Genomic DNA, 26,068 nt, shown 5'->3' on the forward strand with positions numbered 1-26,068 from the left:
TTTCTTGTTAAACTAAGTATTAAAAAGCTCCCTGTCATGAATCAACTTTATTTTTATTAAGTTGACTTTCATTTGACTAAGATGAACTTATATATATATATATGCATATATATATTTATATGTCTGAGCACTCTCTGGCCATATCTTTTTTGTTGCCAAAAAGCCGCTTCATGTTGGCTTTTTTGTTGTTGTTGTTTTTCTGTAGTTGAGGTACGAACTATATTCACACGGAGGCTGAGGAATTGGCTGCACTGTCTATAAAAGGTCCAAGTCTACTGCTTGGACTCTTTCTGCCATTGGTATCAGAGTCTCCAATCGCGGACTTCTACCTCAAGGCCAGCAAATGCTTATCTGAGGTAGATTGAATGGCAGTTTTTCTGACTGTATGTGTTTTTTCCTGCCTTGTGCCGTCATTGTCAGAGGTGGACGCCAAGTCCTGCAGTCCAGACTGGGGTGTGGCAGGAGTGGCTGAGCACATGCCTTCTATGTGTGAGGTCTGGTCTCCGACCCTCTGTACTTCCCACAGCACTGGGTGTGGCCCCACAGCAGTAGGGAGCACTGTGGCTGGCCAGTGGTTAGGATCTCCGCTGGGCCCCTCGAGTGGCCAGTAGCCCTCATGCTCTTCATCTTGCTGACAGACTCTTTGGGGTTACAAACACACAGTCACAGTGTATAGCATGTCTTAACTCTTTTTATATCACCGTCCTATGCATTTTCCTGTCCTAATGACAGGCTGTCCAAACTGTGGGCATGGGTAAAAAATGGTGATTGACAAATGTGGAAATCCTGCTCCAGGCCTCCCTGAGGACAGCCCTGAAATGACAGTGTATCTGTCAAGCCATCATGTGAGTGGCTAGTTCTACTTCTGTTTCTCGTCTTAGTAACTGAGGGTTGTAGTTTGGGTACCACCAGTGTATTTTGGGATCAGTCAGAAACTGAGGAAGAATTGCAATCTTTTCAGTTGGAGAAGTATTTTTTTTCTCCTTATTGGTCATGTGGCCTTTCCCCTCCTTTTTTTCTGGACTGCTTATTCTGTGTGTGTGTGTGCTTATTCTGTGTGTGTGTGTGTATGTGTGTGTGTGTATGTGTGTGTAGTTACATTCTGCTTCATTCACTGCCCCCCCAGGAGCCTAGAATTCTCTACCTTCTGTTTCCTTAAATTTACTTTTAAATTAATTTGTAGTTATTGCTCATCTTTTTCTTAATTCCATTGTCTTATGGGTCCTTATTAGTATAATAGGAAGTTTAGTGAAAAACTTACAAAGAACCCTGGAAAGACAGTGCAGGGGTAAAGGCTCTTGCCTTGCATAGGAACAACCCTGGTTTGTTCCTGGCAACACATAGAGTTCCTGGAGCACTCAGGGACGATTCCTAAGCACTGCTGGGTGTGGCTACAAAAGAAACAAGATTTACAAAGCAGAGGCAGGAGAGACAGTACAGGAGGTCAGGTGTCTTGCGTGTGGGGGTCAGGGAGCGTTGCCCTCCTTCAAACTCCAGGCACTCCAGGCACCACATCTGGTTCCCTGAGCACTGCCAGAGGTTACTTCTGAGCACAGAGCCAGGAATAGCTCCTGAGCACCACCAGGGGTCACTCCTGAGCACAGATTCAGGACTAGTCCTTGAGCACAACTGGGTGTGGCCCCTAAAACAAAAAATATATGCAGACTGAGTGCCTGGTTTGTATTCATGGGACCCTTAAGCCTCCTGATCTCCCTGAGCACCGCCAGGAACAGCTCCAGAGCACTGGGCTTGGAGTAGCCCCTCAGCACTGCCAGGTATAGCCTAAGACAACGTTACTTTTATTCTTAAGCCACATCCGGCAGTGCTCAGGTCTTACTTTTGGCTCTGTGCTCAGGGATCACCCTAGTAAAGCTTGGGGGTACCATATGGGGTGCCAGGGATCAAACCCTGGTCGGCTGTGTTTAAGTTCAGTGCCCTACCTACTGTTCTTTCTGTCTAGTCCCAGCACGTGCCCATTTTTCTCCTTGAGTGGTATGTGTGTGAAATTACCATGAACCCATGCTAAGTAGTTTCTAAGGTCCAGTGAACGCACTTTACCAAATTTACTCTGTTGCCCTCTCAGCCATTTCAAAGCTGAGTAGATTGACTGAATATCATTAATAAATCATAAGATGGCAGAATCAGAATTATATGTGTGAATTAGCTGCTGGGGTTGCCTGGAAAATCTAAAGATGATCACTTTCCTTCTGGGTTTGTTTTTGCAAAGGCCACAGAGAAACACCGCATGAAAGCAAGCTCACATTGCTCTGTCCCTTTCTATCTTCTCACACCTCCTCCCGGTGACAACCCATAGATGGGAACTGTAGAAAATAGGGAAAAATAAATTTGTGCAAGTTAATCAGTAGAGAATGGTTGCAGTTTCCACTAATTGCTGGCTGTCAGATTTTGTGGATTGGCTTGCTGCACTTTTCTTTTCAAGAAATTTTAATATCGCCCTCATATTATACTCAATGGTAAGATTTTTGCAAGTACATTTCTGTAGGCTTTTTAAATTCAAACCTTGAGGGCCTGATGAAGAGAAAGTACAAAGGTTATGGGTATGGTACAAAGGTTATGGTATAAAGAGAAAGTACAAAGGTTACCTAGCCTGGGGCTGTAGCTGCCACTGCCCTGGTTTGAATCCCAGCATTGCATATGGTCCCCAGAGCACTGCCATGGGTGATCTGTGAATACTGAGCCACCCATGGCCCCTGAGCTTCACTGGGGGGTGGCCAAAAAACAAAAAAACAAAACAAAAACAAACCAAAAAAAATCAGAACTTGAAATGTACTTTGTCGAGTGTACTATTTCAATTATAGCACATCTAATACTTTCTTTAAAATTGCTCTATGCAAAGAAAACATGACTGGAAATTTTTATTTCATGATTTTAAAAATTATTGTACAGTAGCATGGCCTCATGTGAGGACTGTTTCATATGTTGCTATTCATATTATTTATGCACATATTTTTTTCTTTCTTGTTCGTGGGGACATACTTGGCAGTGGTGGTAGTCAGCAGACCTACACCAGGCAGGGGAGGGGGTGCTGGGGGGCAGATTCGTGGTGTCATATGGACGTGGAACTTCACACGTACTGGACATGGCAGTCCTCTGTCACTGGGGCAGTGCCCCTGGCCTGCACATAGACATTTTACATAGTCACAGTGTATTTTGTATTTTGCTACTTTTAGTAGCTAGTGTGTTTTCTAAATTTATGTTGAATCTTTCTGATAATCAGGATCATCTTCAGTAGCTTTAAAATATTCCTTGTCTTTTATGGTAAAAAAGACACAAAGTCTCCAGTGCTAGAGACCCTGGGCGTGCTCTTTTCAAGGGGTGTATCTCTAGTATTCTTTTGTGTAAATAAGAGCTTTTTTTTTTTTTCACTTTTTGGGTCACACCCAGCGATGCGCAGGGGTTTCTCCTGTCTCTGCACTCAGGAATTAACCCTGGCGGTGCCCAGGGGACCACATGGGATGCTGGGAATTGAACCCGGGTCGGCCACATGCAAGGCAAACGCCTTACCCACTATGCTATCACTCAAGCCCCTAAATAAGAGCTTTTTATCTTCAGGTCATGTTGGAGACTTCCAAGTGAGTATCTGCATTCCTGTCACTTGGGGATTTCCTGAATATGACCTATTTAAAAAACATTTCAGGGGCTAAAAGACAGTTCAGAGCACTGAGTTTAAGTTTATATGTGGGAGGCCTGGCATTGATCCCTGGCACTGCATTGTTCCCAGAAACTACCCCTTTCTCCACTTCCAACTACATTGACCCCCCCAAATTTCATAATGTGTAATTTTGAAAAACTTGCCTGTGTAAGAGAGGTGCTAACAGTCATTTGGTGACTCTTAACCTGCTTGTCTAGAATTTGAAGCACTGTTTAATTTGACAGAAGTGGGTAAGGGGAACATAAGGTCAACAATTCTCCTATCCAAGACTGGAGAGCCTTTTCGTGGAAACAGCGCAGTTACACTTTCTTGTTCTAGAGTAGTGATACTGAAAGGGGGTGAGAGGGGTGCTGGAAAGATTCAGAGAGGTGCTATTGGGAGATGCTTTCTGTTATTTAAAGAAGGCAGATTTCTAGAGGAACACTGTTGAAACATTGCACAAGGGCCAGACAGATAGCCCAGTAGACTGATGCGTGCTTTCCTGTGGGAAGCTGGGTTTCATCCCCAGTTCATAGGGTGCCCTGTGAACCACCAGGAGCAGTCCCAAGCACAGAGATGGGAGTAGTTCCTAGTCACACCCTGGGTGTGATCCCCAAACCAAAAATGAATGAGCAAAAAAGCATTTAAAAAATGAAAATTATTGCTGTGGCCAGAGAAAGTATGGAAGGTAAGGCACTAGCTTTGCATGTGGCTGTATTGGATATGGCCCGGGTTCAAATCCTTGGCATCCACTACAATATGGTTTTCTGAGCAGTACCAGGTCGGACTCCTCTCAGCCTGCTCCCTGCTCCCCTCGCCCCCCAATTCTGCTTTGGGTTTGTTCTGAGCAAAGTAAAGAAATGGCTGTTCTATTTATACCATACCCAACAGAAGTCTGGGTTCACTGGTAAGGGGTACCTGTGCTACCTTCCAAAGAAGTACCCCACATGTCTAAAAATTGTTAAATAAAAGAACCAGCCAGTGAAATTTTCAGTCTTCAATTTAAAAAGATCACTTGTTAGTAAGTTGAGGTTTTCTGCCTCTGACCCCAAATGCCCCCTACTAGGATTTGGAAGTAGCGAGAATAATTATCAAATGTGACATTCACTGTAGCATATTTTACAAAGCTCATACAGTTTAGGTTTTGAATATTGTTCTTACTCATTGTTGTACATTTGAAGTTTAATGTGGCAGTTGGCTAGTGGCCAAGAAAGAGAAAAGAAAATAGGATAAAGTGTCCTAGCTCCTTGTTGTTGCAGACTGCATCTGTAGATCTAAAAAGTGAAAGTGGGTTAGAGCAGATTGGATTTTTGCTGGCCAGATGTAACATTGTATTCTGCCTTAAATGCCAAGCTGTGACAGTAGTAGGAAGCAGAGTTCTTCTTTATCACCTAAGTATTTATTGGAGGATATCCTAAATATTTATTGGATGATGGTTATGTATAAGATGTGCATAACTGGTTTGTGCAAGTGTTTACTATGTATGTGAAGATTTTAGAGTTACCAACTTTCATTAGCGGTCTTTCAAGTCAGGATGATATTGGTCATTAGTAGCAGTTGTTTGATTGTTTTGTTTCTTGGCCACACATGGCTGTGCTCAGGATTTACTCCTATTTTTGCACTTAGGGATCACTCCTGGTGGGCTCAGGGGACCATATGGGGTTCTGGGGATAGAACCTGGGTCAGTCATGTTCTACTAGTTGTACTATCTCTCTTTGGCCTAGTTTTTCATTTTTGATTAAGAAGAACTATTCTGTTTGCAGCATTTTTGTTGATTTCTAATCTCATACTTTGATTTGCACATACTCCATCTGTTTGTTTTAACCTGATTCATTAGCAGGAACTTAAAATTATCCATCTATCCCCCGGCTGCAGTGAACAATGCTTACTTTAAACTAAATTAATTATAATTTTATTTTAAAATTAAAGTTAAGCTTAATTTAAAATTTTAAATTAATTTTAACAATGCTGCTGCTTAATTTTACTGTACTTTTGTGGTATTCATGTTGGTTTTGATGAATACATTTATGCTGATGAAATTATGAGGACTGTGAATTTGAAAATTTGAAGTTAGAGCTCTTGTAACTCCCCTCCCCTCCCCTCCCCTCCCCTCCCCTCCCCTCCCCTCCCCTCCCAGTAGTGTGTGGGACCGAGGTTACCCAGTGCCATGCATGGCAGTGCTCTAGGGATGCAGAGCATTCTCGGACAGGCTCCAACCCAGGGCCTCACACACCAAAGGCATGTGCTCTACCACATAAGCTGTCTCCCTGACCCAACATTTGTTTATTTGAGAATCTCTGAGTGATCACTGTCCTTTTATCTGGAACTGTATTTCTCCAAGTGGGTGAGGCCGCCCCCTGGGGACACTGAAAGAATTTAGGAGGGTATGAGCAAGCAGCCTTGGCTGCAATTGAAAGGTGCTTTTTGGGTATTTTCACGAAGGAGGGAGATTTCTAGATGGGCACGGAATTATTTCTTTCTGAAAAGGAGGTGGTAGACCAAACAAGTTTGGGAGCCTCCATCCTAGAGAAAGATAAGTTGGAGATGAGGAAGAGGTAAGATGGAAATTGGAGCAAAGAAGAGAGTATTACTTCAGTAAATTGGTATATAGAACTCAATAAAATTTTGTTTTGGGGTCACACCTCTCAGTGTACAGGACTTACAACTGATGCTGCACTCAGGGTTCTCTCCTACAGGGTTTCAGGGGACCGTGTCTGGTGCCAGGGATCAAAGCTGAATCAGCTGCATACAACCCTACTTTCTGTACTATCACTCCAGCTTCCATAAAAAAATTTTATTTATATTAACTGGGTGAACTAAATTGCTAAATTTTATACTGTACTGTAATATAAACTGACATCCTTCTTAAACAAGTGACTTCAAATTTTTCTTAGAAAAATCATAAAATGATAGAAAATTTTATTTTTGCACTAATTGCTAATAGCTAACACTGATAGCTAACACTGATAATGATGATGATAGTGATTATTATTTTTTTTTGATTAACATTACATCCTTTACAGTTTAGAATGGGTGAGCATAATTGAAAGCTGCATTAGCAAAAGAACATGAACTTTATACGAGCTTTACCCCGAGCCTGTGAATCTCGGCAGTTTTATTGAATCTTTAGTGCCAACGACCCAGAGTATTTATACATCATGTTTTGTGAAATAAGGTGATTATTATTTTTATCTTTTAAGAACTCCTTCTCCAAAAGAAAATATACTTAATTTGTTTTTAGTTAGTTGTGCCATGTAGTATTTGTTGCTTAATACTTCTTTATGATTATTTTCTTTGAGCTTTCACTTACCTCCAGATGTATGGAAAATATGATATGTGGTCAGTACTTGGAAAGAACTAAAGGATTGGTTTCACTACATTTTTGATGCAATAACATTGGAATGTAGTTGTAATTTTTTCCACTAATAATTCCAGTAATCGGGCTGTATATTTTCCCATAACAATTATGTATAAAATCAGGGATCTGCAGTACCCCCATCTTTGAACAATCTCAAAATCTCAACCCCCCTCCTCCCTCACTTTAAAGAGAGACCCAACACTACACTGTTGTCGCAGTGTAGACAAAGAAAGTCCAGCTTTGGGAAGGTGATAATAACTTATGTAGGAGGGGGTGCATGTTTTGTCTGAAACAGTAGATGCAGTTGATTTCCTTATGGAGCAGTTTTGTTCTTGAGATTATTATGAATTAGTAGTGAGAAAAGGAATGGAAATCACAGAACATTCGGAACTTTATTTAAGAAGGTTGAACCGTAAATTAAGCTCTTGGTGCAGAGAAGGTACAGCTTCAGTTCATTGAAATCCTCTATACTCCACAATTTGCCAACTCAGGCACTTGCAACTTCCAGATTGAGTAACACTTCAAACACATTTTCTTTTGAAAGTGCAAGATTTGCAGAGAGACTTGTCATGCATTTATTTGGCTATTCTCAAATGGGAAACTGAATTCTGGGTAGTCTCTCTGGCTCCTTAAGCAGATTTGATGTTCTCATTTCTTGCTGGGTGTTTCTGCATACTTGACTTGAGTTGTTATGGTGGTGTTTTTACACTTCATGTACCAGTTCTGTTTTTCCTCTTGGCATTATGGTAGTTCCAGTATTTAGAAACCTTTTACTTGTGATTCAACACATGGTCATATTTTAGTAGTTATATTTGCTGTATAATGATTTGTTATTTTACCCTTTAAGTTCTCTATGATATTTTAAAGGTTAACTAGATCTGAATATTTTAATCTTCAGAGTCTTTTGAGACTCAAATAGGGTCATTATTTAAAAACTCCTCTTAACTGCATTATTTTTGTATCTGTCACATATGTTGCATGGTTCAAAATTTAGTAAATCCTGATTTCTAAAATTAGCATACAGATTTGTTATATTTTGTTGGTTATGATTAGATTTTATGGGGACAGCTGCATTATAAAGAATGCCAAAACTTGAATTCAATTCTGTAACACACTCTTAAATAGTGTAAAGATGTACAGCCTTCAGCAGGAAGTGGTAATATGTACTACCGTTCACTTACACCATAAATGAGGTTTAATTTACCTCTTCGTATTCTAGGAAAACAAAGGAAATTTGAAAGCTTTTTAGTATAACAGTTTTCCTTTTTAAAGTCAAGTTTTATTTAAAGAATGCTTGATAATCTGCCTTTTTAAAAAATAAAACAAGATTCCTCTGTTGGATTGAGCAACACTGACATATTTGACTAAAATGTTTCTGTGCTCCTTTTACTGTGATTTTCATCCTAAACTTTAGGCTTTCTAATTTGCAAACAAAACAAATTTTAAGCTTAAATATAGTAAACAAGAACTAAAATTGAAGAGTTCCAAATATAAGCAGCAAAAAAAAAATTTTTTTTGAAGGGGCCACACCCATCTGTGTTCAGGGCTTATTCCTGACTGAGCCTGGTGGTGACTGCTGGAGGTGCTTGGGGGATAATATGAAGTGCCCTGAATCAAATCCAGGTTGATTATGTGCAAGGCAAATAACCTACCCTCTACTATCACTCTGACCCCTGTGCAGCAAAATTGATGAAAATATGCTTTTATGAATTTAAAGAATGTATGTATGTAAGAACAACACCTTGAACTCCTCTTTTGATCTAAGTAATTAATGTTCTTCCTCTCCCCATTTTGGGGAGCCAACCTATGATGGCCTCAGACATGCTAGGCAAGTACTCTAGTTTGGACTCACTTTTCTAAAGTACTTTTGCAATGTTTTTCTTTTTAATTAGACATTTCACTTATTTCTGAAGTCAGCTATTCTAAACTTTGATTAACAATTTTAAAATTACACACAAAGGTACCCACAGAGATAGTACATTGAGTAGGACGCTTGCCTCACGTGCAGCACACCTGGGTTGGATCCCTGGCACTCCTAGGGACCCTCGAGCACCACCAAGAGTGATCCTGAGCAGAGCCAGAAGTAAGCCCTGAGCACCATTAGGTCAGGCAGACAAACATAAGTAAAACAAGCAAACAAAAATAAATGAAAATAAAGCACACTTAAAAAGGTTGTAGAGTGATCCCAGGGGTTACGGCACTTGCCTTGCACAGTCCAACCCAGGTTTGAACTTTTGACACTGGATATGGTTCCCCAGCAGAAAGCCAGAAGTTAGCTCTGAGCACAGTTGGGTGTGGCTCAAGAACTAACTAAATTAATAAATTAATCACAGGCACACAAAAAGCCTAAGCAAAAAGATGTGACTATTGAAAGTTTCAAAATTCTTAGTATCCCTGTCTGTCTTCATCATTAATAATAAAAATCTTGAGCATTTCTTTGAAGTGGATTTCACTATTTGGGAAACTTTTTGTTTTCTATTTGTGGACTGTCTCTGAGATGTAAATAGATCATCCACATAACCCATATTCAGATAGCCTGGGATCACAGATGTGGCTTCCAACTGTACTTTGAAAATAGTCCCCCTTTTCCCCCTTTTAAATTGTAAAAGCAGTTTTAACTTCTGCTTCTTCAAGTAGGTCAAAGGTGATAGATAATTCCTGTTTTTCTTCACTGATGTGTGTCACTGTGAGAAAGAAAAAAAAAGAGCATTTGAATTTTACCCTGTTGTCATTCATTGAAAGCTTAAAGGCCCAGAAATCTGATTCTTTGACACACACCCTCTTCTCCCTCTTCTTTCTTGTGACTGCAGTGCAATTCAAAGTGTTAGTAGGCACTAGCTACTGAAAACCGCATTTGAAGGTATCTACTAGTTTTCGTTTGTGTGTGTGTGTGTGTGTGTGTGTGTGTGTGTGTGTGAGAGAGAGAGAGAGTGTGTGTGCGTGTTTCAATTCATATTTGGATAGCCTGGGATCACAGATGCTGTCTCGGAAACAAAGTCTCCCCCCTCCCCCCTTTTAAATTGTAAAAGCACTTTCACCCACAGGGCAAAAATTCTTCAGGTCACAGTTCAAACTGAAGGTCAAGGCAGCTGACTGGCCCCCCAAGGGTTAGCTCTGAAGGCCAGGAAAAGTCAAGTCCTGTTTTGTCCTCATTCCCACACTTCAGCAGTGGTGTCCTCTCACCCGCTCAAAATTCAACACCCCGCTATTCTCTTCAAACAGAAAACGTTACGTTTGTTATTAATATCTTTAGCCTGAGTAGTTTGACTTCCAGGTCAAAGAATCTCATCAATCTTTTTTTTTTCTTCTCCATGGAAAATTGTCTCTAGTTTGTGTTATGAGTGGTGGTCTGATACTGCTCAATCCAAAGTTCTATTTTCCTATTAGGGCTGCCAATAGTGGGTGTGGGCTAAGTTCAGCATTTTCTTTCCCCTATTCTGCTGGCCTAACCCTCCCTCTACCCACTGCCACTCCTTCTGCCACTGGTTTCTAAGAAATTGCTGAAAAGCCACGCTGTGCTTTGGGCAAGGACTCTTTTAGATCCCACTGTTAGGGCTTGGCCAGCTCTTGTGCTCTGTGGATGGATTGTGTGTACAAGAATGCAGAGGGCTCAAGAACTGCTCTGCCTTCTCAGCAGAGGTAAGACTATGATGCTATGCTCAGGGCTTACTTCTGGCAATGTTCAAAGCTTACTCCTGCCTCTGTTCTCTGGGATCACTCCTGGTGGGCTCGGGGGACCGTATGGAATGCTGGGAATTGAACTCGGTTGGCTGTCCTACCTGGTGGACTATCGCTCCAGTCTCCATGGAAAATCAGAACTACTTTGGTTCTCTCACAAAATACTACTCCCAGAGAGACTTAATGTATATTCTCCCCGTGTCCTGGGCCCAGATTCTGGAGCCTTTTCCTCCAGAGTGGGAAAAAAATGTGCTGGAATTTCCTGTTTGAAATCTGAGTGACCAGCACTCTTTTTCTACCCCATGTCCAAGCTGCCCCCTTACCCCTTTTTCAATCTGATGATTTCAAGGTTGTCCTGGGGTTCACGAAGGACTCCAGGTTCTGTGCATCTGAACGAGGGAGGTGTGTCTAAATTTCAGCCTGTTTTTCCCAGACTGAATATTTGATGCCTGGTGATACCCTAGGTGACATCATCTTCATCTCTAAACTTTGATTTGGTTTTTATTTTTTTAGGTATCATTAATGAATGAATGCCTCCATATGACATATCTCCAGAGACCTAACCATTGCCTTTTAAACTCTAGGCCTCAGAGGACAACATATGTCCTCAGAGCTCTCCCACATCCATGTACCATCACTCAGTTTTAGAAGAAATTCATTATCAATAATCAAGTAGAAATGAAGTAGAGGTTCCAGTCAATCCATTTCTAATTCCTCCTCTTCCGTCTTTCTCCAGGGATAACAGCTGCCCAGAATTTGCTGGAAACCATTCCTATGTAGTTTTGCATATTTTATTTTATTTTTTAAAAAACTGTTTTAGCTTTGCATATTTTAATGACACATGGATATACACATGCTTGCATTGTACATACACTGGCACATACTATTAATTTCTGTATTAAAAAATGTTACAGAAATAGTTAGCTTGTATTTTCCTGCAAGTTTCTCTTTCCTCATATTGTCTGAGATTCGCCCATTCTTGTCCTAGTGGCTCTTCGTCCCTGCTCCTGGCTACTCCCTTGTGTATATAGGTATTTTTCTGTTGGTGGGATTTTCCACATTGCTGCTGTTTTCCTAGGGAAGTATGGACATTCTTGTACATGTCCTTTTGCAGAGGCTGAATCTTTAAATGCCAGCATTTGATTTTAAACCCATTGTGAATTATTTTTTTAAATGAGTGAGTGCTGGCCTTCCCTTAGCTTTCATTTTCTTTAGGCACAAAGGGGCCACTAGACTGAACAGTGTCTAAAGTACATTCTAGGTCTCTCTTACTCTTCAGACTTGTTACCTATGTCCTTAGTATAAAATGATGTGTATCAGTATAAGTGATTGTCCAGCATAAGAGGTAGATCACATAGGAGTGTATATGTTAATTAAATTCAAAAATAAAATGATTTTGAGCCCCTTACAATATAGGCATCTTACCTTCACTGACATATTACTGAGATTTGTATAGATGAGAAAACTGTCACAGCCAGAAGCTCTCAAACACTTAATTTTGTGTCATAGTTGATAGCATGGCAGCACCATTGAAGGCTTGTCTTCTAAATGTGGGCTGTATTGGCAGTGGCCCAATGGCCCAGGAATTGCTGTGAGTTGGAGCAGTGCAGATCTTTTTGATTGTTTTTGTCTTGGGGCGTACTCCTAGCTGTTTGCTCAGGGAGCACTCTTGGCAAGCTTAGGGGGATCATCCGGGGTGTGGGGGGCGGGCCAAGCTCAGATTGGCCTCTGCAAGGCAAGCTCCCTTCTTGCTGTACTGTCTCACTGACTCCAGTGCAGGTCAGTTGTATTGTACTCCCGAAGAATTGTTGATGCTTTTCAAAAAAATAATTTAAAATCTGAAGGGCATTTGGACCCCAAGTGAAATGTCCTTTCAAAGCATTATGAAGCCTTTAAGTTTTCTCTTTCTAACTGGATGAGTTGTGACCCTGACTATTGGCTGCACGCGACCCCTCTTCTCTCGCAGCCTCTATTCATCCGAGACTCCAGCACAAACTGTGAGCTCATAGGTGAGGTAGTATAGATCACAGTTCAGCAGAGATGTGGTTGTTGGCAGTTGTTGCTCATTGTCCTTTCCCCCCATATTTTCTGGTTTGTGCCTGAACATCAAATAGAGTTACCTCCAACAAAAGCCCTCTAGGGTCTAGGAGCTAGTTCACAGAACTAGAATAATGCATGCTGTACCTGCAGGAGGCCCGGTCACACTCCTATTCCCTGTGTACAGCCAGGAGTGATCCCCAGAAGCCCAGTGTTTGTGGCCCCAAATTGAAAGGCAACAATTGTTGTCTTAAATGTACACTCACATTCATTCCAGTGTGGTAGTAATAGCTGTTATGAATTATGCATTTCAGAGAGCTGTGTATATGAAACTCAACAGATTTGAGTGTTATTAGTATTGTCCAACAGATATGATTGGTTCTGTTTCCTTTCTTGCATTCTCATATGGTTGCTCTGTGATTGAGAGAATGACCAGATCCAGGATAGACCTTAATTTAAAGAAAAAAATTGGGGTGGGGGGCAGGGGTGGGGGGAAGGCCACACCTGGTGGTACTCAGAGCTTACTCCTTGCTCTGCACTCAGGGATCATTTCTGGTGGGGTTAGGGGGAATCTGGGTCAGCTGTGTGCAAGATAAGTATCTTAACCTGCTGTGCTGTCTCTCTCTGGCCCCTAGATGAAAAAAATCTTGGTAACTGCCTGTGATAGTGATGGGTTTAGGAATTCAGCCTTAGTCCCAAACCTGACATTCTCTTTATAATATAGAAATAGGAGGTGATGGAATGATCACCGGAGGCTTTGAGGAAATATTTTTTCCTTTTCAATAGAGAGGCACGGGAAAATGACCTCTTTCTTCTCTTCTGTTGCTCTAGTGTCAGGAACAGCTATCAGTCAGAGGATGAAACTGATATTCCCAGGGGGACAGAGCCAAGAGGAGGTGCAGAGAAATGAGCCGGAACTCACCACTGAGCTTGTTATGAGTCAACAAATTACCTTCAGCTAGTTTGATTTGCAGTTTCTGTTATTTGTAGCAGAAAGCATCCTAATTGGTAAAATTCCATTGGTATTTTGTGGCTGGGTTTTCTTTTTATTCTCAAAGCAGCCGTAGGAAGTTAACTTCTCTTGAAATTGGATTGTTTTTGTTCCCAGCCCTTTTTGTTACTGTTCTTGGAGTGATGGAGATGGGAGGTGCCCACACTCCTGGCTCTGTTGCTCATGGGGGGCTGCCCAGTGTTCACACATACGCTCCCCTGAGGTCACACTTGCTGGTACTGGCACTCTCACCTCTTTCTTAGCTGCAGTGTTTGCCAGAATTTATGCCCTTCTGTTGTGGCTGCTGAGTGGCCAGTAATTCTCTGCCGTGCTGGTGCTGTTGGCAGAGTGCCCCGGATCCTGCTCTTTGTACGTTGCTGTCTGGAGGCTTGAACTCATGACCATGCGCTTGCAAGGCTGACTCTCTTAGTCACTGAGCCCTCCTTTACATTTGAAAGTGAATGATAATTTGTTGTGCCTGTTATTCATCTCATCAAAGCTGATTCTAAAGTAAAATTTTTATTTTCTCACTCTAATTGGGTTTCTCAGCAGTCTTACTTTTGCTTTCGGCAGACAATGTAGAACTCCCCAGATTTCTCAATTCTTGCCGCACTTGGTGGATTTTAACTTTTACTTGTTTGGTAAGATTCGATCCTTTCCTTTAATGTCTGTGGTCTCTGCTTATAACCGAGCTAGCACAGATAGGAACAAACCTCGAAAGTGGTTTACAGCAGCGTTTCTTCCCTGGGGTCCATGTGACCCACCCCTAAAAGCCCCCAGGGTTTTCCAAAGGGGACACTGGTAAAAAGTGTTTTTTTTTTTCAATTTTTATTAGTGAAACACCATGAGGTACAGTTGTAGATTTACAAATTTTTGTGCTTGGGTTTCGATTATACAATGATCAAGTACCCATCCCTCCACCAGTGCCCATTTTCCACCACCATGGATCCCAGTATCCCTCCCACATCCATCCCCCCCATCCCACCCTGCCTCTGTGGCAGGGCATTCCCTTTTGTTCTCTCTCTCCTTTTTGGTGTTGTGGTCTACAAAAGAGGTATTGAGTGGCAATCATGTTCAGTCCATAGTCTGCTTTCAACCTGTATCTCCCCTCCTGGGAGGATCCTCCCAACACCCTTTATTTGGTGCTCCCTTCTCTGTCTGAGCTGCCCTTTCCCCTAGAGTGCCCGGCTGGCCTCTAAGCCATGCAATAATCCTCCTGGTACTGATCTTAGCTATTCTTGGGTATTAATCTCCTATTTTGTTACTTTATGTCCCCCAGATGAATGCAATCTTTCTATGTCTATCCCTCTCTTTCTGACTCATTTCGCTTAGCATGATACTTTCCATGTGGTACCACTTGTATGTAAAATTTATGACTTCGTCTTTTCTAACAGCTACATAGTACTCCATTGAGTAGATGTGCCAAAGTTTCTTTAACCAGTCATCTGTTCTCAGGCACTCAGGTTTTTTCCAGATTCTGGCTATTGTAAAGAGTGCTGCAATGAACAAACAAGTGCAGATGTCACTTCGACTATACATTTTTGCCTCTCTGGGATATATTCCCAGGAGTGGTATTGCTGGATCAAATTGGAGCTCAATTTCTAATTTCTTGAGACTGGTCCATACTGTTTTCCCAAAGGGCTGAACTAGTCAGCATTCCCACCAACAGTCAAGGAATGTCCCTTTCTCGCCACATCCACGCCAGCATCAGTTGCTTTTGTTCTTTTGGATGTGGGTCAGTCTCTGAGGTATGAGGTGGTCTCTCATTGTGGCTTTGATCTCCATCTCCCTGATGATGTAGAGCATTTTCTCATGTGCTTTTTTGCCATTCGGATTTCTTCTTTGAGAAAGTTTATGTTCATTTTATTGCCCCATTTTTTTTTATAGGGTTAGATGTTTTCTTCTTGTGGAGTTCAACCAGTACTTTATATATCCTTGATATCAACCCCTTGTCAGATGTGTATTTGGCAAATATCCTTTCCCATTCTGAAGACTGTCTTTGTATTTTGGTCACTGTTTCTTTGGAGATGCAGAAGCTTCTTAGTTTAAGATAGTCCCATTTGTCTATCTCTGTTTTCACTTGCTCGGCCAGTGGCGTGGCATCTTTGAAAATACCATTAGCCTCAATGTCATGGAGGGTTTTGCCAACTGTGTCTTCAATGTACCTTATGGTGTCTGGTCTGATGTTGAGGTCTTTAATCCATTTTGATCTTACTTTTGTACATGGTGTTAGGCAGAGTTCTGAGCCCATTTTTTTGCATGTAGCCGTCTAGTTTTGCCAGCACCATTTGTTAAAGAGGCTTTCCTTACTCCACTTCACATTTCTTGCACCTTTATCAAAGATTAGATGATCATATGATTGAGGGGAGATGTCAGTGTATTCAACCCTGTTCCATTGGTCCGCAACTCTGCCTTTGTTCCAGTACCAGGCTGTTTTAATTATTATTACTGCTCTATTACAGTTTGAAGTTCGGGAGGTTGATTCCTCCCATTTTCTTTTTCCCAAGAATTGCTTTAGCTATTCGTGGGGGCTTATTGTTGAAAAGTGTTTTAATTTGTGTGTGGGGGGGCATAGCATGAGATGAGGGGGCTAACTGGTAAGACAGGAGGTCTGCAGGATGTTTGGAAGGGCATCACAGATGGAAAAAGGTGGAGACACCCTGGTTCAGAGCAAGTAGTTAATAAATTCAGTAGCACAGGATTGACTTGAAGTGCACAGGCCAACCCTGAGGGTGGGCTGGTCAGGGCTGAGTGGAGAAACTGCATGGGTGGGCGACATTCTCAGAAACCCCTACACCATAAACTGATCATGTATTTCCTGAGGGGAGAAGGTACAGAAAAGGGGTGTTGGAGAAAAAAGCAGGGGGATTGGAGAGGGGTTCTGGGGTTTACCTTGTCCTAAACAGGGCATGTGGTGGGCAAGACACACTGTGTGACCAGACAAGGGAGATTGGATTCAGGGCTTGTGGGCCAGTGAGGTGCAGAAAGTCTTTATCTCAGGAGCAAACAGAATTGACCCAGGAAGAGATGGTGGCTCTGGGCTCTGGGAAACTGCTGCCACATGAGGCAAGCAATCTGGGGCCTAATTGAATCTGAATGTGCAGTGCCTGACATTTGTTGTTCTGGAATTCCCGAAACAACACACTCAGACTTGTCGTCTCATTTATCAGATGAGGTCCCCTCTGTATCAGAAGATACAGAGGCTCAAAGCAGTTAAGCAGCCTCCTCCAAGTTAATGACTTCCCGGCCGAATGCTGTTCAGTGATAAAGTAAACAGTATTTGCCATATTTAGTAAAATTCAAGTTGTGCTAATTTGACTGTGCTTTATAGATTTTTCTAGCAACTGACTCTTGATAGCAGTATAAACAAAAGTGAAATACCACAGTCCACAACTTTTATAAACTGGGAGAAAATGGTTCAGTATCACAGAGAATGCTTGAGCCCTCGCCAGTTATAGAAAGGTGCCTCTCCTGACAAGTTTAAGACCCAAGACAAGGGCAGTGCAAAATTCCTGAATGAGTTAAAGGATGAAGAATGAGTAATGGACTTGAAGGGAGTCTCCAAATGACTTTGTTGAATAATAGCGGATAAGTTAACTCCCAATGGTAGGCAAAAATAACCTTGAAAGATCCAGAGGTACATCTTCATAAAAGAAAAAAGTCTCATTTGAACAGTCATTTCAGTATATATAGTGCATCACTCATTTAAGATGTGAAGGAACGGGGGTTGGGGGGGGTTGGGGGTATGCTTCAGAGGGCTGCAGTTCATACTGTGTAAGTGTTGAATCCAGTTACCAACCCTTAAGCACTGCTGGGGATGCTCCCCCACTTAAGATGTGAATGATCTAAACAGTGTAATATTGGTCATTGGTCATTCCACTTCCCACTTTCAAAAGTTCACTCTCATTTTCAAAAGTTAATTGCCAAATAGAGTTGTAGTTGTGAAACTCAAGACGATGATGATGATGATGATGATGATGGTGGTGGTGGTGGTGGCGGTTTAGGAGCCATACCCAGAAGTACTGGGGGGGGGGGGGCGGGCAGGCAGAAGGGAAATTCCTGAGGCTGCTTCTTGAAGGGGGTAGTGCCCAGGGTTGAACAGCACGAGGCCTTGTACACATGCTAGGCTACCACTTGAGGTCTTAATCCTTGCTTTTTTCCTTTTGGTCAAAACCACCTAACACATAAGACCATCTTAACACTTTCTCTGTGTTGCTTATTCAGTGAATTCATACTGTTGTGAAACAGAGCTCCATAATTTTTACCTTCGGCAAATATGAAACTCTGTACCCCAAAGTTGTAAATGTGTGTGTGTGTGTGGGGGGGAATGTAACTAATGGTAAACATTTTACAAGTGCCTGCCAGGTATTGGGTGAAATTCTTGATGCCAGGACCAGAAAGAGATTAACGCTGGTGGAGGGCCCTAGAGAGTCATTGCAACCCAGGATTGGAGATGATATAAAATGACAAGTCACACTTAGAATTCATGTCTGTTGAGTCTTAAATGATTGATAGCGGCAATAAATTGTGTTATGCTGACAGTATTAATGCTGTGTCACTAAGTTTTGCTTCTGCCACCTCCAATCCTACAATACTGAGGTGCCTTAGTGGAGGAAATGTGAGCCCTGGGTATTGGATGTCCACTTATATTTATGAACAAATACAAGGTTGTTAGGGAGGAGGAAGAATGATTGACCTGCAGCCTCAGCTTAGCTGTGACCGCCTTCTAGCTGAGGATTCACAGGAGCACCTACAAAGGTCCCTTGGGAGAAAGTGTCATGTAGAGGGAAGGGAAATACGTTTGGTTTATGCTTGGTTTCTAGAAGGCTGAAGCTGGTAAGCAGCCTTTTTGAGTGGTTTCAGTGTTTTCCACTGTGTGGAAATGATTGTGACATAGCCATTGAAGACTCCCTCTTCGCCCTCCCCCACATACCAGCAGTTAATATTTAAGCCTGCTTCGAGGATACATTATTTGCCTGCTTTCTTGAAGTCGCTTGAGAAGCCACTCGCAGGTGGTTTTACAGAGAACGTAAAGGAAGTAGGAACAGCTAAAACAAAGCCATGAAGCAGAAGAGGAGTTAGCAGATCACAGCTCTGTGTATTCCCTCATGGGGCTTCAGAATGCTTCACTGCTGTCTTTGTAGTTTAAATGACTACTTCCAGCTACCGGATTTGGGGGAAGAAGGTGAAGGGGAGGAGTGGACTTTTTAAGTGCCAGAACCCCAAAAGATTTCCCCGTAATATCAGACTGTGTGGGCACTCCTGCAGGTTAGAATACCTACATTGGGAAGGTAGTGGTGGAATGACTAGTTCCCATGACATTTTGTTTTTGTTTCTCGGGGGGTCACACCGAGTGGTACTCAGGGGGCTTTTCTCCTCCCTCAGTGCTCAGGAGTTGCTCCTGGTGGTGCTTGGGGATCAGACAGTGCTAGAGTCGAGCTGGGCTTCCTATGTGCAGAGTACATATTCCAGCCTGGTGAACGCTCTCTGTCATCCACTGTTCATCAGTGTAATTCAGAATCTAAGAATTTTGGGAAGAGAACTGTAGTGACAACTGTGTCTTCAAGTTTTCCAGGTAATTCCTAAGTGCAGCCAGGACTTAAACCTGGTTTAGCACTGGGTATTTCAGCTGCATAGCCAAACAATTAAGGTGCAAGGTACATTTATTAAAAGGTACATAAAAGACTTGCTAACTTTATTATTATGCGGAATTTCCCATCCCTGCCCTCTTTTCTGGAGCCAGTAGAGTCTAAAGAAAGAGTTGGAAGGGAGATAGAGGAGGGCTTTATACTGAAGTCCTGGGAGGGTGTGGCCTGAGAGTTAGGAAGCATTGTTTACCTGCATTGCGGAAAGTAGAGAACATGTCATCCTCAGTCTAGCTAACTGATGGAACTTGGAGGGATGTGATCCATTTATGTCAAAATAAGGAGGCATGGAATCAGGTTGCTTTTAACATGTGTGGGAATTCTGTGCAGGGTAATTAGCATTCTTTTCTCCAGCCCTATTCAAAGGAAACATAACCATTCACACCCTCTCTAGGCTCACATTTTCCAGTGCGTTGGGGGTGGGGGGGGTTCCCCAATGGAAATCTTTGTCCTTTGTCTAATAAGACTTGGATTAATTTGAAGAAATTTAATATGTCCTTTTTTTTTTTTTGGACAGGAATTGATTTTAAAATCAGAACGATAGAACTGGATGGGAAGAAAATAAAGCTTCAGATATGGTAAGTTTAAAATATTATATATATATATGTATGTATACAGACACACACACACACAGCTTCTGCTTCAATTATAATTGAAAGTGGGGATTAAAATGTGAATCTTGACAAGTTAGAATCCTGGGGAGCTAAAACACCACTTACTTATTGGAGTGTCATAGTGGTTAATTTGAAGTGAAGTGACCTGAGAAGCTGCTGGTGTGAGAATGACACCGAACCCCTCTGGGAGCAGAAGCTAAATATCCTGTGGGAAAGGGTCCTGCCTGCCCCAGACGATGGTAATGCTCAGATGGTACAGTCTGAAAAGCCAGGGCTGAGTTTGCCTGCTTAATAGACTCTATTTATTCTTCACCAAATTTGTGTCCAAACCTGAAGTTTCATTGCATTGTCAGTGTGTCACAATGTATTGTTTCTTTGAGTTAACGATGTTTCAGCTTGGGACTGGAGTGAAAGAACAGTGGGTAGGACACTTGCTTTGCATGCGCTGATCTGGGTACCATACTTGGCATCCCATGTGTCCCCCTGAGCCCTTCTAGTAGTGATCCCAAAGCCAGGAATAGGTCCTGAACACCAAAAACTTTGGGACTCCAAAACCAAACAAAACAAAGACAAGCAAAAGGTATCTAAGCTTATTGCTTTCTTCATTTTATAGTCCCATATTCATTGGCTCCTTACATAAAAATAAGTTGTCTTTTTTGCTCCTGTTAATATACCTTGTGTGAACTTAGTGACTGGACCACCTATAAGAACCAAGAAGGGTAAGGGAAAATTTTCTCCTTTGCCGAAGATATGACTGCTTCCAAATTGAGGACTTGGGATCAGGTGCTTCTCTTATGAATTCTTCTTTGCTTATTTGGCTGGTTGCTGATGTAACAGTGTTTCCATCCAGCAGTGATATCTATCATTATTTGCATAGTTATCTTTTATTAAATTAAAAATGGAGAACATTAGATTGGTGAGTAATGGGGAAGGTAGTAGGGGAAAGTTGTCATTTTCATCTCATATTGTAGTGCTCCTCTCAAAGATCTTATTGTTGTAGTACTCCAGACAAAGACACAACTCTGCTAAATTCCAAAAATGAATCCAGTAAAAAAATAATTGTTCTAGCTACAGTGGATACATGGGCTGGAGCGATAGCACAGCAGGTAGGGTGTTTTCCTTGCATGCGGCCGACCCGGGTTCAATTCCTCCATCCATCTCGGAGAGCCCGGCAAACTACCGAGAGTATCCTGCCCACACGGCAGAGCCTGGCAAGCTCCCCGTGCCGTATTCAGTATACTAAAAACAGTAACAACAAGTCTCACGATGGAGGCATTACTGGTGCCTGCTTGAGCAAATCGATGAGCGATGGGAGGACAGTGCTATAGTGCTACAGTGGATACATATGGTTCTCCAGATTGCCTAGTTGAATATTTTTGCCTTGAAATTCTAGAAATTCTTAGATTTTTTTTTTCAGTCACCTGTATAGTGAACTTAACTTTCTTTCAGTCAGGGCCTCCCATAGGGCTGTATGACCAGGTTTTCCTTTGGCTTCTCTGACTCTCAGAATCCCCAAAAGATCTAGAACATTATACTGAAATGCACTATTCTTTTTCAAAGGAAAATGGAATTTAGATTAGTTAAATCCCACTGGAGGTCTTGCATGTGTGGAATGACTACCCACACCTCCTGGAACTTTGCACCATCTCCATGTTTTTTCCTTTGTTGGAAAACATAGCTACCCTGGGGGCCTCTTTGACCTATTTATTTCACATATTAAGAAGCTAAATAATTTAGATGTTAAAATTATTTTTAAAGAGGGCAAACAAAGACACATTCTGCTGATTCATTCTCTTCATATCAGTAAGGAGTGTTTTTCAAAGCTTGTTGGTGAGCAGCTAATGAGTCCATATAATATGGCCTGACACTGTTTTTCAGTGCTCTCAGCAGCAAACAGGTCAGCATTTAGCCTTCATGGCGAACCTGTGTATTTGTATGTGTGTGCGTGTGCGCGTGCGCACACTGCGGTCTCTCCTCTTCACAAACAAAGCTGTTTCTCAATCCAATACATTTGACTCTTTCCCAGCAAGGAGGTTAGGAACACTGACCCTGCCCAGTCAGAATCTGAGTATGACTTTTGTTTTTTTTTAAGTGAATCACTATGAGAGACACAGTTACAAAGCTATTCATGATTGAGTTTCGGGCATACGGTGTTCCAACACCCATCCCTTCATCAGTGCACATTTCCTGCCACTAATGTCCCCAGTTTCCCGCCCGCTCACTCCCAAGTTACCTCAACCCTTTCTAGCTGGGTGTTTGGCACCTGAGGATTCTGCCAACCAGTTGATATCTACAGATCAAAGCCACGTTGTTTTGAGAGTGAGCCTGTAGGGTGTTAGAATCAAGAAAATTTGGGTAGTCTGCTCAGGCAGGCTTGGCCCAGTTCTCCCCATGAATTATGCCACACAAAAGCTTTGTGTACCCAACCCTGATCAGTGAGAGAACAACTGTTTAAGAGTGTGGATGAGGCCTCACCCTGCACTCAGCAGCTGAGACAGAAGTTTGAGTCTCATTGCAGGGAGTTAGCTGTTCAGCGGCAGAAATGACATGACATGACAGTCACCCCAACCTGTTTCCTCTTCTGCAGAGGAGGCTGATGGTCATACGCACCACATAGGGTTGTGAGGGGCAGTACATGAACAAGTCTTGTCAGGTATAACCCAATAGCTTAGGGGCTTGTTAATGTTTTTAATTTCCTCTAATTCCCTTAGACCTTCATCTTTTGGGGTTGGTATGCCTTAGATTTCCAGTATATTTCTACAAATGCCTCTTTCATTCCTACAATTAAATAGTACAATTTAGTTGTCCTCATGTACCAGAGGCAGTAACTTAGTTTTTTGGCTCTAAGCGGCAAATCTAGAAATACCAATTCCCCCCACCCCCCTTAAAGGAAAATTGACTTCCTTTCTAGGGTTTTTTTCAATAAATGTAATTAGAAACGTTTGCATTTTTAAGATTGTATTTAAATTGCATGCTATAAGGCAAGAATGGATGAAAGTTTATGTGATTTTGAGTTGTTCATATTTTAAAATATCTGGAAATATTGCCAAAAATCATGTTTTCAACTCCAGGTTCTTATTTAATCACAGACTCCATTGCTGAGAAAGTTCTTGAGGAGTTCCGTTTTAGCATGCTCTGTTGAGCAGAATTCACACAGCAGTCACCCTGGACCTATTGCGTGCTTTGTGCCAAGTCAGACTTCCAGTAAAGAGAGCAAAATGCCTTCATTATTAGGCATTTATAAAAAGGATTATAACCATCTCTAGGAGTTCCAGAATATAGGACTATTTCTTTTTCCTGCTTGCTTGATTAGCATAGCATGCCAGTTCCTAACAGGATCCATGCATTTTCCTGTTGCTGTTTTTATCAGTAAGTTCCCGAGTTCTTTACCCAGTCCTGTTGAACTCCAACAGGCTGCCCTGGTTAACACCGCCTCCTGCTCCTAGATGCCAGCTGGACCCTTTGTCTTTCCCGCCCCTCCCCGCTGAAACCTCTGCATTTGTTAACAGAGCTACCAACCAGGGACTCTTCTCTAACGCAGATGATGACTTTTGCCAAACCACTCTTCTTTGTTTCATATTTTAGGGACACAGCGGGTCAGGAAAGATTTCGAACCATCACAACGGCATACTATAGAGGAGCCATGGTGAGTGTGTTTCAGGGTTTTGTAATCCTGCTGTTGAAAGAAAAACTTGAATATTCCCTTTTCAAGGCTACAGGATTTAAGCTGGAGTCTAGTACAACAGAAGAAAGTGGATTCTTGATGTGAAAACAGCATTTAGAAGGCTTAACAATGTTTTGTGTTTTGTAACTATACTTTACCACTGGTGTTCATCATATTAATCATGTAATTGTGGATATTTTAGAAGTCCTCTCTACATTCCAAATAAATAATACATATTTTGGGGTGATTTTTCCTTTCATTCATACTTTTGGCACATCTTAGCCAGCCACACAAGCTCTGAGAGTCGGTATGAATTTCTTGCACCCTTGTGTCATTGTCTCTCTGGTCTCTTACCAGATCAGTGGCATCTGCTATTTAGAGCTTATCTCTCCAGACTCTCTGCCACCAGTGCTCTGCCAGCAGGCCAAGAAATAACTGATTATCTATGACTCCTGGAGTCTCCCAGTCAGGTGGATCTGGACTACCAAGTCCTACTTAGCCACATCCCAGTTTATACTTGTTATCATAGGTTTACCCCTTGGCCATTTTCCAATAAAAGATGCTTCATTTCTGCAACCCATGTAGGTGGCTTGTTGGCTGTTAGTGTGTCCCTTCTAATGCTGAGATGGCAGTGTTAAATCAGGCAGCTTAGCAGCACAGCCGTTCTGAACCCTGCCGGGAGCAGCAAGGCCCAGATTAGGCCTTTCAGACCTAACCCCCATACAGTTTGGTGCTTTGAATTTTCTTGAAGCCCAGTTGCTCACAGTATCTTGGAAGTTTGAGTAATTGAGATGAGCTCTAATCTAGGAACTGCTGTCATATGCAATTTGTTGCTTAGAAGATGATCCAGGAAGTTGATTCAGAAGTTAGGCATTACCTGCTCCTAGTCTAAACCCTGGTACTACACTTCTCTTAACCCCCTGCCCCAACTTCACCAGTTGTCATTCTGGAGGCTCTATAGAATCACCTGGAGTGGCTCCTGGCCCCCCTGGGCATCACCTTGGAGCCACCCTCATCTTCTGTCTCCCTTCTCTGGCCACCAAAGATGTTTATGCTCCAGGGAGTGGTGGCTGGCAGTCCCCTCACCTTTGGGAAGGTGTGCCCTGAATCTCCTGCTTCTCAGCTACGGTCTCTTCCCTCTCCACCTACACTTGGGCTCTATTACCTGACGTCCAGTAACACATTTCCACAGAGGACTCGGTTTCCTTTTTATTTTTATTTATTTATTTATTTATTTTTCAGTAAACACTAAGACAGTGATTTTAATGGCCCCATTGTGAGATAGAACAATTTTCACAAATTTTCTTTTACTGTGAACTCTTTACTCTGCCACAACTTTCCAAGTGCCACATTCTTCCATGGTAGTGCATTGGATGACGTTCCAATTTTAAAGCCTATCTCTGACGCTCTACATCACTGAGCATTTATATATGTGTGTTCTCTGCACTTTTTTCTGCACATCCACCCTATAACATTTCAAAGATGGAAGCGTCATCATTTTAAGAACAGATGTCAGTTGTTTATTATTTTGCTTAGATTGGAATCAAAGGGTGGCACCTGGGTGCCAGGAAGTAGTTGTTTGTTTCCCTCTGGAAGGATTTTTAGAGATAAACAAGAACATCTTCTTTGGGTAGGGAGGGAATACTGGCAGTGCTCTGGGGCTATTTCTGACTTTTCCTTGCTGGTCACTCCCAGAAGAACTGGAGGACCTTGCAGTGTCAGGGGTAGAACCGGAGCTGACTACATGAAAGATTAGTATGTTAGCCCCTGTCCTGTCTGTCTATTCCCCCTAAAGAACCTCTTAATAGAAATAATTTTAAATGGTTTATGGGTAAATTTTATGTGCAGCATCTTAAGCCTTTCTCTTAATTAGAAGAGAGACATCTTGATACCATGTGCACACTTGTTTTCACTAGAGAGTGGGAGCAGAAACAGATAGGGAGCTAATGTTTCACTTGGATGTTTTGCTTTAGTTCATGGTATGAGGAAAGAGGTCACTGAAATGTGTTATTTAATACAGAGGTTGGTATTATCTGTCTTTTCCATGTATCCATTGCCTAATCTTTTTTTTTTCCCCCCACATAGTACTAAAATAATTAAAAGCTATTTCTTTTCGAAGCTAGTTTTGTCTTTTTCACTTTGAAGGTAGGGGTTTAGTATCTTTTCATGTTCATGCTTGGCACATAGTAGATGCTCAATAAAAACTTCCTAAAAAAGGTGAATGAGTGGAAAAGTTTAGATCAAGAAACAACCTTAAATAAGTGTTCAGGAAATCTTCCTCCCCTGGATCCCTCAAGTCATCTTGAGTTTCAGTGGGATATGGGGCTATCTTGTCGTCCTTTTCCCCAAGTGGTGGTATTGTCAGGGTCAGTTCAGCTGGATGAGGTGTACAATGCACCCAGCATATTGATAGCATTGTACTGGAAGCT

The 26,068-nt window shown here is 42.0% G+C and overlaps 1 protein-coding gene and 1 non-coding gene across 2 annotated transcripts in view; both read left to right on the top strand.

The window, feature by feature from the left end:
- Positions 1–26,068, top strand: part of RAB8B (RAB8B, member RAS oncogene family) — a 76,122-nt gene that overhangs the window by 39,269 nt on the left and 10,785 nt on the right. Inside the window, exons 2-3 of the mRNA XM_056117647.1 lie at positions 19,879–19,939; positions 23,561–23,621. Of these exons, the coding sequence (XP_055973622.1) occupies positions 19,879–19,939; positions 23,561–23,621 (122 nt within the window). The remainder of the gene's footprint in view (positions 1–19,878; positions 19,940–23,560; positions 23,622–26,068) is intronic.
- LOC130027023 (small nucleolar RNA SNORA11) lies at positions 4,486–4,603 on the top strand. Its single transcript, XR_008792969.1, has one exon. It is a non-coding gene; the product is annotated as a small nucleolar RNA SNORA11 (small nucleolar RNA).

Source organism: Sorex fumeus, unplaced genomic scaffold (genome assembly GCF_029834395.1).
Source record: "Sorex fumeus unplaced genomic scaffold, SorFum_2.1 ptg000035l, whole genome shotgun sequence".
In the NCBI taxonomy this organism is placed as follows: domain Eukaryota; kingdom Metazoa; phylum Chordata; class Mammalia; order Eulipotyphla; family Soricidae; genus Sorex; species Sorex fumeus.